Here is a 17,150-nt window from a genome sequence, read left to right on the forward strand (position 1 = left end):
GGCTACAGCAGGGCCGTCCCCTCATGTCGCCGAGCTAGAACCTCTTAGCCGCGTGTGCAGGTGCATAGACTTTCTTTGCCCCGACAAAGTACCACTACTTTGACCATTGACTTAGTATCCATAGAGGGTCAAAGACAGCACGGCCAACGGATCAGGATTTAAACAAGGACGGAGCTTTCCCCTCCCTTGTGTGCAGTCCAGCTAAGCGCGGGAATTCACGGCAACCAGTTTCGCTTAAGGGCAACTTGGGCATCAACCCCTCCACACCGGTGACCTGCGATAGTGTGATTCCGAGGCACCACTCTTCTCGGCCGTTGGACTGGTCCCTTGAAATCACCGGATCATGGGTGTTGTCTTTCCCAGGTCTCAGGTAGTAGAAACTATTTTACCCCTTTTTCTCTTTCCTCTCCCGGAAAGCGGAATTCCGCATAGCCATCAGCATCGGGGGGGGATTTTCCAGAGTCCAGACACAGTTAGCCAGCGATTTGCCCCAGCCTCCCATGGAATCAGCGGTGGCCACTTGTTTCGAGAAGATGGAAAAATTTCCTCTCGCCCATCGCCTGCTAAGGTACACCCGTTTCGAGAGCCCCACTCAGACGGGAATAAGGAACTGGAGTGGCGTCGCGCTAAACTAGATTGGACTCGCCACTAGTGGCCTAACTGCTTTGGTCTTAGGCCCTTTCCACTGGAAAGCTCCAGCTGGGAGCTCTTGTGCTTGGGTTGCATGGAAGCTCAACCTAGAGCTGGGGAGAGCTGGTGGTTGTGGTGGTGGTGGAAAATGAACCAGAACAATGAGGGGTAGGTCGCACATGGCCGGATGCCCAGCTTGTTCACTCACCACGTGATTCTACAATAACCCATTGGAATTGCCTAAACTGACTACCTGCGAGCAATGTGACCATTGTGTTGCATCGGTCATCATCCATCGAGGCCAACCCCCCATTCATCCGTAGTCAATACTAATTATGCTAATGCTGCAGCTGTCGCAAACCCCCTCAAGAATGGAGGGGTTCCACCGGCATTCCCGAAGTGCTGGTCATCGTTACCATACCGTATATATTCATGTATTGTATGGTATTTGACCAGCTTAGCTAGGTCAACCTGCATCTGTCTGAGGGACGGAAGGCTCGGTCGACCAAGACCCCGTCAAAGTTCAGCTGTTTGCCCTTTTCAAACGCGGACATGAATCGCACGGATCATATAGGATGGATGATTGCTGCTGGAAGTCCTTGCCGAGTAGCCATGTCCTTAAGTTATACCCTTGACTGACCTACGGAGGTGTCCGCCATCCCAACTAGGAAGGCAGTGCCCCTTCCCCATGTCACCCCTCCTTTGGCTCCGGTAATGTAATGTAAGCTTGACCCGGCTCTGAGCTCCAGTGGAGTGTAAGTGTCACAGACTTATCAGCAGAGTAGATCCGGATCCGAAGCCTTCTACTAGTGCCTCACTGTACAAAATGGACTGTCTAGTGATACTCCAATATACTGCTATAAAAGCAGTAAAGGATGAGATCTTGATTAACATTCTTTTTAGCAAGAGTACGCTCTTCAAAAAGAGTAATGTTCGCGACGAAGCGAGGACCGAAATTTCATGTGTGCGGATATCGCGCTGTCCCACACTTTATCGATAGGCGCAACCGGCATCAGATACCGCCACGGTACGAAATCGTATTACCGAGAAAGAGCACATGCTGTATCACCACCAGGATGATAATGCCTCATAGGGATTGATCGGATGAGAATGGCTTGAAAGACTTTTCTCCTGCTGCTTGGCTAACAAGCTATCGTCGTAGCTCCATGTAGCAAGCAGTCTAGTAATAACTTCTGGATACCTGCGTAGCTTAACAAGCCAACCAATATCTACAATCTCCCCCAAGAGCTTCCCATCGGATGTCCGTTATCTTGCCCGTGAGCTTCCCTCTTTTTTGCGCCCTCTCATCCGCGGTACGGGCTGTAGTAGTATGCTTATCGTGTCACCCGATCCAGTGCTCCGTGATACCTTATCCCAGCGCCTCGAGACCTACAAGTCCAGTTACTGATGCACGAGGACGTTTTCTGGATTGTTCACTAATCCTGGATCCTCCGATCATCCTAGCCAGTCCAAGCTACATGGGACAAGCCACGCGGTCGGAGTGCTTCGGACTAAATCTTCCCACTTTTTTTTTTCTTTTCCTTTTTCTTTCTTTCAATCATTCTTTGACTTTTTGTCTTGTATTGTATGTAAAATCATGTAATTTGTATGTGGATTACCATTCCCACCCTCCTTTTTTCGTTTTTCCCCTCCGGACAAGTCGCCTGCTGGTCGCCCTTTTTCACTTTTTCTCTCTTTTTTCCTTCCTTTTTTTATTTTTTAGGTCAGATTTCTGTTTTTTGCCTAGTGGGTCTTTGCCATCCCCCAATCCTTTGGCTGTCAATTTTCTTTTTTTCGAGGTCACTAGCCTATTCGTAGACTAGCTTGGCTGGACAAGACCTGTAATCGGCCTAGCTCCTTGACCTTGACCTTCCCCCCCCTCCCTCCCCCTTCCTGGACCTGACCGATTCCTCGATTGTGATGCTTTAGTTTCCTGCCAGTACGCCGGACGTGCTTTTGACTACTACTTACTACTAGTAGTACTGCTGCTGCTGCTGCTTCGGAGTACATTTTTTGATCTTACTACATTGATAGTAACTACCGCAACTGGCTCCGAAAAAGAATAGCTCAGCCTGGACAGCAACAACTAGGGCGAATTTATCTCCATATTACTCATACACTCTATTACTTTGCCGTCTAGCTTTCTCGACCACGGATTCCACCTCTTCCCCGATCCTTTTTCTCCTTCATCTTTTCGCCTCTCCAAATTACTTGCTGCTTGACATACTCATCGATTCTTTACCTTCTCCTTCTTGCGCTGTACATTGGAGCATGCGTTGGGAGGGTTGACGGTGCCCTAACGAATTGATCCTGATCTATTACTATCTAGTTCAGTGCTCCCATTCAAGCTTGCTTGTGTGCTTGTGCTGGCTCGCTGGCTTGACCCTCCAACCCACCCCGCCAGGACGGATCCATGCAGACCATGCCGCCGCGAGCATCGCTAACCAGCTCCTTCTCGGTCACCGACGTCAATAATGAAGTGGTGTGTCCGTTGAAGAATAACGATGGCTCCAATTGCCGGAAGAGATGTCTGGGTGTGAGTAGTACTCCTTCAGCTCGCTTTTCCCCCTCTCAGCTTTCCCTCCTGCTCCTTCTTCCCGCCCGCTATCGATCCGAGCCCCACTTTCATGCAATGGTCAGCAAGCAGCCTGCGCCTCTGTGCGAGGACCAGTGCGGGCGCAAGCTGGAGAGAAAAAAAAATAATATGATCTGTCGCATTACTATCCAAGCCTAATAATGCTTGTGGTTAACATGTTGTTCTGCCCTTCAGGAGAAGCGCTATCGCTCCATGCAGGAGCACATCCGGAGAGCCCACCCGAACCACTACATTCCGAAGCTCCCGGCAACCGAGGAGAGCTTCATCTTGATGGTGACCACCCCTCCAGACCAACGGGCCCATCTATCTCCCTCAACTCAAGCTCCATCTCGGCGACGCAATGGTCGGTCATCATGGCTGGAATGTGTGGCTCTCAGAACGTCAACTGACTGGCTATAGAAATTGCTGATCGGGATATCTACGTTGCTGACGCTAGCTCTCCGGCAACCCCGCGGGGCATTGACGAGACTCACCCCGCGGCAGCGACCGCCGCCGTCGCATTGGCGCAATTGCACCACAACCGTCTAGCTTCCGACTGGGATACGGACATGGTATGCTAGACTACTTTGTGAGCAGTAGAAAAGCCAAGATTGCCTAACTGGTGCGCTAGGAGACTCACTCGGACAATGACCGAGACCGCCTGCGATCCGTTGAACTGCCTTCCCTGAGGGAGCACTTCAAGCAGGAGGCTTCGCTGCCTCCATTCTCATCCCCTCGTCCTCGCGAGCTTCTCCCGTCCATTCTGACGCACTCCCCGCCCGGTCGCTCTTCCACCCTGCCTCCCATCCAGCATCGAGACAAGCTTCCTCGTCCTCGCAAGTCGTCCATTTCTAGAGCTAGAAAACCGAAGCATGAGCGGACCAGATCCAAGGAATACGGCCGACGCCCTAGTCTGGGCGATCGCAAGGCGCTTTCTGCGGAACCACAGACTGCCGCATGGGCCCAAGGCAAGCGCTGGGAAGACCTGATTGAGGCAGCTACCTCGGCCACGGAAGCGGATGACGATCACAACTCGGATGTACGTGCCTGCTATTTCCGCAGAACAAGCTCAGACATGTGCTAATCTCAGCCACAGGTTGGTCGGTCGCCTACAATGCCCCCGTTGATCTCCAACATCACTTCGGCGCCTTCGGTCGGCAATCACCGGTCATCGCTACCACCGGCTTTTCAACCCTCACCTGGACTGCCGCCACCGACCTCTCATCGGCCTTTCCCTCCTCCCGCCTATGCGGCGTCACCGCTACACAAGTCTTTAACGCCGCCGCCATTTGACACCGCACGCAGTCGCGATAGTGATTTGGAACCATTTCCCTCCATTGAATCCTCGCTGGATTCGGCATCGACGGCGTCAGGGAAAACCTACGCTTTTTCGAGTCACATGAGCACCTCCAACAACGAGTCTAGCCCGGTATTGAACATGTATCCTTCTTCTGCATCTCAGCGCCAGCATCATCGCTTTTCCAACCCCACCCCGGCGTCATACCGCAACAGAGAGATCCAAATCTATTGTGCCAGTTGCAAACGCCCGTGGGTTTTGAATGAATGCTACGCCTGTACGGAGTGCATCTGTGGCGTGTGTCGAGAGTGTGTCGGATTGTTCATCAGCAGCCCGCCCGCCTCTTTTAGGAATGTGACGTCGAGTCCGGGCAGTGCGATGTCCCACGGACCAACAAGCTATCCCAGTCCCCGAGGCTGCCCTCGCTGCCGCACTGTGGGTGGAAAATGGAAAGCTTTCCAGCTCGACTTCAGGTGAATACACCCTTATTCTTGATGTCTCCAGAGTGAAGCGCACTCTGGTGAGCTTCTGATTGAATTCTATGTTTTACGGATGTTACGATTAATGGCTTTGAGGGTGCACGGTTACTCAAAATTATGGAGCAATGACATGAGCCAGGCACATGAATCACCCAGTGGTCGATGAGTATATGATGTCGCCCTTGACTGTTTATATCTCGGAACGAGTTATTGAAGGGCTGGCCCGACCATGATTCTCACATGCCATGATAAGGAAATCTTATGAAAATCCGGGATTTTGGGTGTTTGGTAGGTATACAACAACGCTGGGCGGGTATATATACTACATGGTGGCATTGGTGTTTTGATCATGACAATTTTGGTTTATGTTTTTTGGATGATTTACGTGGGTCGCATTTACGAATATATTGAATATTGATGTAGTTTGATTTGAATAGATGGTGTCGTCATCTTTTCCCAATACTTCCAAGGCTTCTATACTACTCTCTTATGCCTTGCTGGGCCACCAGCTCCCACCCATCAACTGGCCCACCAGACCACCAATTAATCTGGTTACTCCCACGCTCTTCTCATCCTGTGCCTTGATCATGTCTTGCTTGTCATGCGCGCCATCTTCACCCGCAAAGAATCTTACCAGCACCTCCGCGGCTAATTTGGAGTCATCACCGCTTCCGTCCACGTCTCCAATTGCCGTCACATACTGCTCGACAAGCTCTTTCGCCCACCCCAATCTCCCTCCAAAGTCGACACATGTCTCACGGTTGACGAAGGAGTCGAATTCAAAATGACCTTGATAGGACAGAACACGTCCTGGACAATACAAGCCTTGAATAGGGCAAGGCTTTGATCCCCCAATGTTCATCCAAGGCGAGGGAAGCGCTTTCTCAGGTGAAGACTCAACCGTCACCCAATCCCCATGAATCATCTGCAGTCTCAACGCGCGCTTTCCCCTCAAGCAGGGAAATGCGTCCACAAACCCCTTTGTGAGTTCAACCTGCGCCAGTCCAGCTTCTTTTCCATTAGGACAACATCCCACCTTGACCTCATTGGCCGAAGCAGATCCCGCAAGCAAAGCCTCTGCAAGCGCCTGGTGGCCAAAACAACTTCCAAAGATCCGCACATGCGGATACTGCTCATACACAGTGGTAATGAACTCCAGCAACGGTGCAACCCATGACTGGTACTCAGCACCATACGTGGACGCCACTGACCCCGTAATCAAGATACCGGTGATAGGCAAAGCCAGCGGATTGATAACCTCCCCAGCCTTGGTCACTGTGGCAGTAGGCTGCGTGCTTAAACTAGCCAGCGACGGCAAATTACCACCAAGAGTGTCGAACGCAGTGGTGTGGATCTCAATATCTTCACCTCTTCCTTCATCTTCTGCAATCCGCCCCGCAGCAGCCCGAAGCAGCTTGCGAAATTGGGTACTATAAAGACCGCGAGCGTAGTAGACGTTCGGAACCGGGACGTCGACGTCCAGGACGGCGATGTGGAGATGTTTCTGGGTTCTCATTGTGTTCTGCGTGCGTGCGTTATAGGTTTATTGAGGGGTTTCGGGGAGTGGTGAGGGGTAGATGCGTCTGATAGAAAACTATTATCTAAACAGATTGGGACTTTGATAAGGCGAGAAAGAAAGTGTGGAACCGCGGACCCTGGGGATCGAGTTTCCTCTTTCGGTAGGTGATCGAGACGCGGGCGCGCCGCTTTAGGGTTGAATCTCGCTGGTTCGGGGAGGTTATTGCGATTTGGGTTGAGATGGCATTAAATTACTGCTTGTCAGAATGTTATGCCCATAATATTTATTTCAAAGGTCTATGGGTCCATGGGCGAGATAATACGTTGGATGTATCCAAGTTGGGGGTGTTCGCTACAGTTACTCTTGTACTACCTTCCAGCGGACTCAACTCGAACTGTCGTAAAAGAGCATATTTGAAAACAAAGAACGATCAATCCGAATAAAGAGGCAACACAAGTCATACTTCCATCAGCATTAAGCGACAAACATGTCATAATCATCATCCTGATCAAAGTTACCCACGCTTCAATAACCTTAACGCCTCATCCAAGCCACCATCCACGATATAGAAAGTCAAAACTATAACCTTGACCAGGTTTTCAAACATGTTCCTAGTCGGATTATCTCCTGCTGCGGATATAGTACGCTACGCAACCAGTATTACAGGCGTCTTTCTCTGGTTCGGGGTTATAGCCCGGAACTTAGTGAGTGAGATCTTCTAGCAAAGTCTACATTTATAGATCTTGTGGTTTAGTTGCAATGGATGTTGCTTTGATCGGAGTAGGTTGGACAAGGGACGCGCTGCTGTGTAGTGGTTACTACTAGTGTGGATGATACATATTGATGTGCGCTATGTTAGAATCATTGTGATTACATGAATAGTATTCTCATGTGCTATTCACCTTCCTAGGACATAACGCAAGTCTAAATGCCCACACAGCATAACTGAACTCACGGTTCGAAAGAAGACGAATGAAACAAACAAGAAGCTATGCCAACGCCAAATACAAACGCTAAATCAATAACTCCACACAAACACAACCACTATCTAGCAGGAAGATCTACTCACTCTCCCCTGCATCGCCCTCCTTTGAGATCCATCCCTCTCCTTACGCAAAACAGCCTTTCCCGCCCGCGAAAGAAACTCTTTCCAAGTGCCGTCGCCGTGAGCATGGATGGACAAGTATCTCGTTCCATTCCGGGCATGGAATCCAACCGTGACGACTTTCTGGCCGTCGGCTTTGTCTTTGCTTGAGAGGTGGGGTGTTGTTCCTCTAAATATGTATCAGTACTGATGAGTCAATGCATATCGAATATGGCATTCGGCAATATCATAGTAGCAGGTAGATAGATATACTCACTGGATTCTCCCCTCAACGACGCGGGGATACTAACAATCCAAACAGTGTTATTGTCTATTTGCCCAATACCTTGCTCCCAATTGTAATGTGGGATAAACTCACCCTTCTCTTAATAGACGTCCCCGCAAAATCTACTGTATAACTATACGCTACCCCGGCCTTTGCAGATAGCGTCTCCAGAGAGGTTTGTCTGTATGCTATTCCTAGGGCTATCGTGGTTTAGAGTGCCTTTTTTTTTTTTACGAGACTTGGACCAAAGGATTAATGGGGGTGATACTAACCCTGCGAGAGCGGATGTATCCAATGAGTAGTTTTGTATATTCCTCTTCGTCGCAGGATGTCAGCCATCGGGTAGGAAGTAGCTACTAGGTGGTTGTAGGTGAGTTGTGTTGCTCATTCGAGGAGAGGAGGTAGATGGTTCATTTAGATGGTAGGTATCTGGTTATTGGGGATGTAGACGTGGACACAAAGACTGTGCGATATATACAAGGGATATCAGAGGCATTTCATCTCGATACCAAGACGTCCTTTGATTAACTGAGTGGTACATGGTGGCATGGATGACCCCTCAACGTCATGCGGAGCAATGTACTGCCCGTTCTGACCGCTCATTTTCACCGCCAAGAGCGGCAGAACTCCATCGACCTCGCAGAGAAAAGTGCGGATATAAGCGGATATAGGCGGATAGAGTTTTTAACAGCTCCGAAAAAGTGAGCTCGGATTCTGTATATTTTTTGACCGCCTTCAAGAAGGTGGCAGAATCTGTTGTCATGACGGATGCTTCGCCGAATACTTAGATGGTAAATTGTGATTCAATTGGTTGGCTTGGTGCCTTTTCGACTATTATGAATGGTATATTAGATTCGGTGTGTGAGAGGAAAATAGTAGAAAGTGAAGAGCAAAAAGAAGAGACTCTCTAGACATCTCAGATGGTAAGTGGAAGGCAAAAAGGTCGTGCCCGGGATCGAACCGGGATTGCTGGAATCAGAATCCAGAGTGATAACCATTACACTACACAACCTGTTGTTGTGATAGTTGTCCCTACAATAGGATAAATAAATAGAATAATGATGTACAAACAGCTGTCGGAGATCAAGCTGCCTCTCCTCATAGTTTTCATGTCAGGATTGCGACTAATTGTATATACTTTGTACTTTATACCCCTTCAAATTATACTAGGTCTAGAATTGACTAGTCCATGCTTGATAGTGATATAACAGATCCTGTCGCCTTGCCTGATACTCCTTGATGCGAAGCAACCGGCATTGTAGTAGACAAAATAAATCAACACCATGGATCTTCAATCCGCATGTGAATGGAATTGAAGGGACTGGGTTACATGAGAATTATCACATTGTACCCAATTATATCAGACACAGTCAATCCACGCAGTGAATAAGTAATTAGTCGTAATCAGGTACCATCGCTCCGCAATAGAAAAGCCTACTACCCGATCAGGAAACACATGCCCTCATCCCATCCACTATCATGACGACCCCATCATCTCAAAACACCAATAAATGAGAAACATACGATCATACTTATCCCATCTCTCGCCCGAGAAATTCATCTTCAACAGTAATTACTACTACTCACTACCGGCCTACCGGCACTTTCTCCGCTGATCATCGCTCTCATATACCCGACCCTCCATGGTCTAGCCATCCACCAGCCATCGTCTTCCTAATAGTAAGTAAATCCTAACATCAATACGACTTCATCCACCAACTAGATAAACCAACTATCTCATCAACAACTACAACATACACCACCAAGAAGTAATCCAACACTCATCTAAGTATATTCTATGCATACCAAAATTCCAGCGGAATCAATTACAAGCCTTTCTTTCCCGCGGGCATCACAACAACCACAGCCGAGATTGCGCCATCGGCAAATCAACATTCGTGATCGCCGACCAACACCCGCGGCGCACTCCTCCTATGAGAAGTCGCAGATGGTTTCAACGTATAGTCAGGGCGCACGCAATTCCCCTCCACTGATGGTTACATCGCTTATCGTTCCGAACATGCTCGGCGAGTTGGCCAGGGGTTGAAGTGGGATGATGACTAGGATATGAGGGGGGAGGGAAAGGTTTCTGGAATGAGGGGTATATAAATACTACTGGTGTATCCTTTCTCTTGCAGCTACTTTCTTTTGTAAATTAGTACTGAATTACTACTACTATCACTACTACTGTTGGCGTTGGTATCAATCTCTGATTGATAAGATCTCATTTATTTATTTATTCCGTCTACTCTATTGAATTCCGACTCCATCATGGCTCTAACCCAACAACAACCCGCCACTATCCCCCTAGACGTCTTCCCCGACGGACTAAAAACCACTGGTCAACACCCTCCCCTCTACGAACATATCCATCCCTTCGATAAATTCCCCAAGGAGATTACTGGCCCCACGGTCTGGAAGCCTGAGGATTACAGCAATAACCCGGAGAAATGGACGCATCGGTTCACGGAGGAGGAGATCGAGGAGTTATCCGCCGCTGCGGATGGGTTTTTGGAGGCGAAGATTCCCATGACTGGTATTAGCAAGGTAAGCCACCTGTCTACTATCTTTGTTGGTTCTTCTGTGGTTCCAAGGTAATGTGTTAACGACGATGGTAGAGCAACTTCCCCCTCCCCAACCTAGCTGCCCGCCTGCACGAACTCCGCGCCGACCTCCTCGACGGCAAGGGATTCATCCTCTTCAAGGGCTTCCCTGTTGAGAAGTGGGGAAACCACAAGTCTGCTGTCGCGTACATGGGTCTCGGCACGTACCTCGGGTACTTTGTTAGCCAGAACAGTCGGGGCCATGTGCTCGGCCATGTGAAGGATCTGGGCGAGGATCCGACGCAGATCGATTCTGTGCGGATTTATCGCACGAATGCTAGGTGCGTATCACATTCCAGCTGTTGCTTCCGTGCCATCTATGGAGAGGGTAGCTAATTGTGTAGACAATTCTTCCACGCAGATGACTCCGATATCGTTGGCTTGCTTTGCATCCACCGCGCCAAGGAGGGAGGTGAATCTGACCTGTGCTCCTCGCACAACGTCTATAACGTCCTGGCGAAGGAGCGCCCGGATGTGCTCAAGACCCTCACGGAACCGATCTGGTACTTCGACCGGAAGGGCGAGACGAGCACGGGACAGGAGGAGTATATCAAGACGAGTGTTGTATATCTGGAGCGTGGGGAGAACCCTCGCGTTTATACCAAGTATGTATCCATTGTCTTCGATGGTTCGATGAGTGAAGGACTGTGCTGATACTTTTGCAGGTGGGACCCCTACTATGTGCGCTCTCTCACTCGCTTTTCCGACGCTGGAATCATCCCTCCGCTTTCGGCTGCTCAGGTTGAAGCTCTGGAGGTCCTTGAGGCGACTTGCAACCGCGTCAAACTGCACATGATCCTCGAAGTCGGCGACATTCAGTTCCTGGCCAACTCCCATGTGCTGCATGCACGCACGGCCTATGTTGATCACGCTCCGCCTACGCCCAGACGCCATCTCATGCGGTTGTGGTTGGCCACGCCGGAGAGCGAGGGCGGATGGAAGCTGCCGTTCTGGGATAGCAATGAGAAGAAGAGAGGTGGTATCCAGGTCGATGATCAGGCCCCGGTGGCTCCTCTGGATGCTGAGTAACGGGTCAAAACGACTCGATGATATTCATGTCTGTAATGTGTACGTTTAGCTTCAATACCATGTTAAACTAGTTATGAGAGTTTTGCTATACCTCAATGTACCTCATTATTCATGATTCATACAAGCTTGCCTTTTATGAGATAGATATAATATGCAATCACTGCACAATCTTGTAGCTGCCTCCGCTGATGATCTCCAGCTTTCCCTTTGACACCATCCCGGCTAGGAACTCTCGCAGCTCCTCGTTGCTGTATGGGAATCCTCCCGGAACGGCGATCTTCAGCATCATCACGATCCGTTGCAGTGGCATTGCGCCCTGGTTGGTCAACATGCCCACAATAAACTGCCAATACAGATTCATTTTCTCCATCGCCGCCGCTTCGGCCGTTTCCTTCGCTGCCGCTGCCGCCGCCGCATCTGCCTCGGCTGCTGCTTGTGCTGATTCTGCTGACTGGTCCTCTGCATCACCTGCTCCAGGTAATCCAGGCTCTCCGCTTGATGCATCGCCCTCTTCGCTCGGAAGGACCTCCAGGACTCGGAATGTATCCCGCTGTGTTTCCACGAGAATACGCTTGCTTACCCAGAAGAGACATGCGCTGCGCACGAGTGCAGTCGACATACCGAGTTCGCTGGCGAGTCCATCCGTTGTCTTAGTCACGGCCTCGTCCGACGACGAATTAAAGGCGTAGATCACTGTGGCTTGCCAGGTAGTAACCTCGTCCATGAACACGCGGTCCTCGAGATCCAGCTCCACAGTGACCTGTCCGAGTCCGTTCAACCAGGTGAGCTTGCGCGACTGCTTCAGCGATCCAAACCCTTGCGCGTAGCGCTGCTGGAGCGAGGAAATCTCCTCTGGAACATTGAACTCTAACCCTTGGATTTCAGGCCAGAAGAAGTGCGAGAGGATCTTGGCGTGAAGCTCTGGCATGTCTTCTTCATCCTCTGTTGCTCGTCTGCCGTCAGGAGTAACTGGCAGTTGAGCCTTGCGCTTTCCGCTCAATCCTTGGTCATTGCGTATAACGGCGTCAACACGGCGGGAGTCGAAGATATCCCGCAGCATGACTTCACAAGCTTGCAAGGCATTGTCACCAAAGCGTACCTTGAGAAGCTCCAGAACGGACATCTCCTGGTCAAAGTCGGCACGCTTCTGTAGTAGTCGCTCACCCAGCATGTTCTGCATCTCCTTGACGAACATCTCCTTGGACTCGAAGAGACTGATAAGGCTTCCAATAACGTCAGACGTTTTCGACTTCCGATAGTCTGGTGCCGCGTCGACCGGGTCGGGAACCCAGTTCATATCATCCCAGTCGAGTTCTCCGCTGTCGGCTCGCAGCGAGTTCTGGTGTGCTTTCGTCAGTTCGGCTGACAACTCCACCAGTGTGTCCGTGTGAGAAGCAGTTTGTCCATCAGCATCGGCCGGATCAGACAAGAGCCCGCCAACGATGACCTTGACGGTGTCATCGCGGTCGCGAAGGTATCTGCGAATGGGCCTAGCAATTCGATCCAGAAGCACCCCCTTCGGATCTAATAGGTTGAATGCCCGTATAATGGAGATATACACCTGCAGAATCTCGACAGTAGATGCACCTGGGTGCAACAATCGCTGGTTGAGAACGGCAATGAAAGAGTGCGTTAGATGGGATCGTGCTGCCGGATACGTAGTAAAGTGCCGTAAATCTTCGATAGCTCCACTGCTCGCAGGCCACTCAACAATGATATCAAAGAGTTCGCCTACCCGGAGAGCCCCAAGGCGAGAAATACCAATTTCCTGCCACTTCTCCACATCACTCAGATTCACATCGAGACTATCCGGTTCCCTGATCCCAGACTCTGGAGTGTTAATTATGGCTAGGACTTGGACGACCAGCCGCGCGAACACGTTCTCAATCCAGTGCCGTAAATGCTGGACGACTAGTGAAGGCCCTTCCCATTGCCCGGTGTATGCCGCTCGAATGAATTCGCTCAGCATGGTATCCATGACACTAGCAAAGACCTTCTGCGCCTTGTCGCCGCCCATGCCAACCATCTGTAGCCCATCAAAGAGCACCAGAAGGACCTCTCGAGACGCACTAACACGCGCATCCTCTCCAGCCATCAGGCTCATCCTGGCCTCGACAGAGGGCTCATTTCGCCAGTCCTGGTACGAGACCGAGAATTGCCGATCGACTTCCATATCATCAACGCTCCCTGACTCGTCATCTCTCTCCTCACCCAGAGTATCAATCCCCAGGATAACTAAAGCCTCCGTAGTAATAACATGTGTCAGCAACGTAGACCTCAACGACCACGGCAACGCATAAGCGACCATCATGTGGAACGACGTCCGGAGCTTGACGAACATAGGCTCTTGATCGGAAGTATCGAGAAGCGGCAGTAAGTATTCCATCAAATGCGAAAAGTATATCCTCCTTGCCAGCTGCAGGCATTCCACGATCTTATGTAGCAACCTTTCTTTCTGGGGATAATTCAGAAGCTGCATACTCCACGATCAGTACCACACATAGCTGGAGACAGCTTGGATGTGAGACTTACCTTATACAGCCCACCCCTGAAATTCTTCAAAAAGTGCCTCCGCATCTCATATGCATACCAATCCAGGATATTCCTTTGCGCCATATCCTCCGTCACATCCAAACCCATTGTAAAAGGCTTCATCAAGTACTCGAGGGCGTCCATCACCTCCCGTGTAGGTTTCTTGTCGCGATTCGTCAAGCGCAGAAACTTCGCCTCTCCTATATCCTCATATCGGTAGAGTATATCGAACCCGCAATCCGGGATGGCAAGGAACTTTGTCGCAACCTGCCAGGCGCGGTCCAATGTCACTTGGTCCATCCATGGCTCGTCAATATCGGTTTTATCTGACGTTATTGAAGATCGAAACTGCGAGCTGCTATCGCGGGTTTTCGTGCCGGAGGAGAAATTCGGAAAGAGAGTGGAGGTTGTAGGTCCGATTGCGAGGCCGGCGGATGGGAAATCTTCTAGGGACGCGGAGGGGAGGACGGAGTTGAAGACGCGTCGGCGACTGGTGTGGATGGTTGTGGTTGTGGATGGCATGTTGGCGGTTCAGCAATGGCTCACTCCATCATTGATCTGGATGAGTCGCGTCTGAGAGCACTCCTTCACCAGGATGCCATGGCTTGAGGGGTGTTTGTTGATGCCGGTGTTTGGCACCATCATGGATAATGTGCTTAGTCATCTGATCAACATGCTTATCGATAAGAGTTCCGAAAGAGGAAATGTGCAATCAGATGCATTGCATAGAGGAGCTTCAGAATATATAGAGCTAGCTTTGGCCTTGATTCCCGCCAGCATTAATTGCTTTGTATCTATTGAATATAGTACATAGGTTTAGTCTGGTCAGTATCTCGCATTTTGTGAAAACTGTTGATGCCACCAGCATTCTCAATCTTTGAACATTTGTAATTGGAATATATATAACGAGGTGCTACTATCAATCCAGCATCAAGCATTTTACTGAACTCAGTATGATGCTCTCGTGTCCTTGAGAAGGAAGCAAAGAACTGAGAATGCCCAAAACAGACCAACCAGGCAAATACAGCACCTTCTGCATGCATCTACATAACCTCGTTCTAAGTGTGGGTGGAGAGAAGGTCATGGTGTACATCCTCCTAGTCAGATGATAGACAATTTATGAGTCGAGACCTTTGCTCAGTAGCACAGCAATACTCAGCTCTCTCTCATATCTACGGCCATGTCTAGATTGGTCAATCCCATCGTGCCCCGGCGGGGTTTCCATGCAGCTTGAAAGCGGGGATCAAAACTTTGCATGAGATATCAGCAACAACACCCGCCCTCATTCATGTGAACGGGCAAAGGGATATCCGGACTACATGCAAGACCGGGCTTATAGCTTTGCCGCGGGACTTTGTTGCTAGAAGTCATAGTGGAAGCAAGAAAGTATCGCGGCCACCAACCTGGTCATACTATCCTGTATGCTGGACCATCAAAGTATCAAGTAACAGGTCTACATTTCATTCCATTGCCCGGCATGTATCAGTCATCTATAGGGTATCTTGCCGGTGCAGCAAACAGAATGCCTCTCTGGTATCTATATGGGACACAGACGGAAATGGTGTATGGCAACGAAGCCGTATCGGCCCATGTCCGACGCAGGATGGTCAAGAAATAAGTCGGGACACCACACGGGCCCCTAGGCTGATGTACTAACAATCCCTGACAATGATCCAATCCCGTGTACGCCTAGGCCGCCTTACCGTCATCTACCTTCTCCCACTCGCTATCGGTGCTTTGGTAACCAGAGCTCTCACCGCTGACGCTCAGGCGCTTCCGAATTTCGCCTTGTTCCTCCGGTGGCCGAAGTGTTGCCGATGCAGCAAGAGACCGAGGAGCGGAAGCGGTGGCAGCAGCACCCTTGTGCTCCGTTAGAAGTTCTGTTTCCGTATCGCTCCCGGCACTGTCGAGAGTCGCCGGGGTTTTCCGACTGCCGTCTGACTTGGCTTGGCTCTCTGCAGGCTCTTCCGATTGTTGCTTTTTCTCCGCCTCCTCAGCTTGCACCTGCCTAAGCTCCTGAGCGAACCAGTTGATGGACCACCATAGGGCGCCGGACAAGATAGACAGGACGAAAAAGTGGATGCTATAGGTGGCGAGGAGGAGGGCGAACAGGAGAGCCTGAAGGGCAGCGAAGGTGACGTTGGTCGCGATGAGGAGGGAGGGGGTGGGACCCGGGGTAAAGATGCTAGACCAGAGGTCCTCCATAAACGAGCCCATAATTTCGGATTACGCGCGATTGCGGCTAGTTGCGGGGAACGGCTGGAGACTTGGGGTCACAGAAAGCGGCTCTGGGGTAGGGGGAACTGTGTAATGACGTTGATGTCGGAAACTGGAATCCGTTGTTGTTGTTGAGTTTTTCTTCTTTCCCTGTGGACGGATAGTGCAACAACCTGTTAGCAAGGCCGGGATGTCGGGGATCGAGGATGACAAACTATGCAGCAAACCGGGATCTCAGTCGCAACTGCGGACCGGTGGCCAAAAACAAAATGCCGTTCGGAGGGGAGACGAGAGGATGCAGATGGGAAGGTAGGACGAGACGACCGGTAGTCGACCGAAGCAGGCAGACGGTCGGCGTTTGAGTCGAGGTTCAAGGTGGGGAAAAAGAGGAGAACGGGAACTGGATCCTAGGCCGATTTGCCAGGAGCTAATGGTGAAGTTTAAATCCCCGTGGGGAGAGATACAGCTGCTAACTATCGAGAGAAAGACACGGGAGGTAAGAATGAGAAGCTGGTGGGCTGTCGAGAGGGAGGAAAAGAAGGAATGAAGATATTGAAGGGGAGTTGACTCTTTCTGGGGGTGAGTTTGGAGAGCGTCACGTCACGCCCGCCCGACGGAGGGGCAGCTGCCCTTTCTTTTCGCCGTAACGTTACTACTCATTAGTTACTAATTTACGATTTAAGGCAGCGATGGGTGTGAAATACCCGGTTTATCATCACGGGACTCTCCCTTCAGGCATCGATCTCTCATGATCATGACCGCTGGATGGTCGGAATGACCGATCCCCAACTCACGACGGATATGCAGTGATAATGTTACTTCATTATACCTATCCTGCTAACTAAGAAAGCGCGGCATTTTGGGTTTTTGGGCCCGAACATCCCAAAGCCAAGTCAAGC

At 50.4% G+C, this 17,150-nt stretch overlaps 6 protein-coding genes and 1 non-coding gene across 7 annotated transcripts; 2 read left to right on the top strand and 5 right to left on the bottom strand.

The window, feature by feature from the left end:
- Window positions 1-3,043: 3,043 nt before the first annotated feature.
- Window positions 3,044-4,979, top strand: rfeD (putative transcription factor RfeD; the record flags this gene model as incomplete). Its single annotated transcript, XM_041681487.1, has 5 exons — window positions 3,044-3,166; window positions 3,401-3,569; window positions 3,626-3,777; window positions 3,837-4,244; window positions 4,302-4,979. 5 exons carry the CDS (start codon window positions 3,044-3,046, stop codon window positions 4,977-4,979), a joined length of 1,530 nt encoding a protein of 509 aa, XP_041548425.1.
- Window positions 4,980-5,468: 489 nt separating this feature from the next.
- Window positions 5,469-6,497, bottom strand: AKAW2_80465A (uncharacterized protein; the record flags this gene model as incomplete). Its single annotated transcript, XM_041681488.1, has 1 exon — window positions 5,469-6,497. The coding sequence occupies one exon, from the start codon at window positions 6,495-6,497 to the stop codon at window positions 5,469-5,471; it is 1,029 nt and encodes a 342-aa protein (XP_041548426.1).
- A 1,051-nt stretch (window positions 6,498-7,548) lies between these two features.
- On the bottom strand, window positions 7,549-8,209 carry AKAW2_80466A (uncharacterized protein; the record flags this gene model as incomplete). The annotated part of the gene is made up of 4 exons (XM_041681490.1): window positions 7,549-7,774; window positions 7,862-7,890; window positions 7,964-8,070; window positions 8,143-8,209. 4 exons carry the CDS (start codon window positions 8,207-8,209, stop codon window positions 7,549-7,551), a joined length of 429 nt encoding a protein of 142 aa, XP_041548427.1.
- Window positions 8,210-8,810: 601 nt separating this feature from the next.
- On the bottom strand, window positions 8,811-8,882 carry AKAW2_t80014A. Its single transcript has one exon. It is a non-coding gene; the product is annotated as a tRNA-Gln (tRNA).
- Window positions 8,883-10,141: 1,259 nt separating this feature from the next.
- AKAW2_80467S (TauD/TfdA family dioxygenase) lies at window positions 10,142-11,502 on the top strand (the record flags this gene model as incomplete). The annotated part of the gene is made up of 4 exons (XM_041681491.1): window positions 10,142-10,417; window positions 10,489-10,754; window positions 10,818-11,078; window positions 11,139-11,502. 4 exons carry the CDS (start codon window positions 10,142-10,144, stop codon window positions 11,500-11,502), a joined length of 1,167 nt encoding a protein of 388 aa, XP_041548428.1.
- Window positions 11,503-11,659: 157 nt separating this feature from the next.
- On the bottom strand, window positions 11,660-14,556 carry AKAW2_80468A (anaphase promoting complex subunit 2; the record flags this gene model as incomplete). The annotated part of the gene is made up of 2 exons (XM_041681492.1): window positions 11,660-13,975; window positions 14,035-14,556. 2 exons carry the CDS (start codon window positions 14,554-14,556, stop codon window positions 11,660-11,662), a joined length of 2,838 nt encoding a protein of 945 aa, XP_041548429.1.
- A 1,167-nt stretch (window positions 14,557-15,723) lies between these two features.
- Window positions 15,724-16,251, bottom strand: PKR1 (V-type ATPase assembly factor PKR1; the record flags this gene model as incomplete). The annotated part of the gene is made up of 1 exon (XM_041681493.1): window positions 15,724-16,251. One exon carries the CDS (start codon window positions 16,249-16,251, stop codon window positions 15,724-15,726), a length of 528 nt encoding a protein of 175 aa, XP_041548430.1.
- Window positions 16,252-17,150: the final 899 nt, after the last annotated feature.

The sequence above is a fragment of the Aspergillus luchuensis genome, chromosome 8, assembly GCF_016861625.1.
Source record: "Aspergillus luchuensis IFO 4308 DNA, chromosome 8, nearly complete sequence".
Classification (NCBI taxonomy): Eukaryota; Fungi; Ascomycota; class Eurotiomycetes; order Eurotiales; family Aspergillaceae; genus Aspergillus; species Aspergillus luchuensis.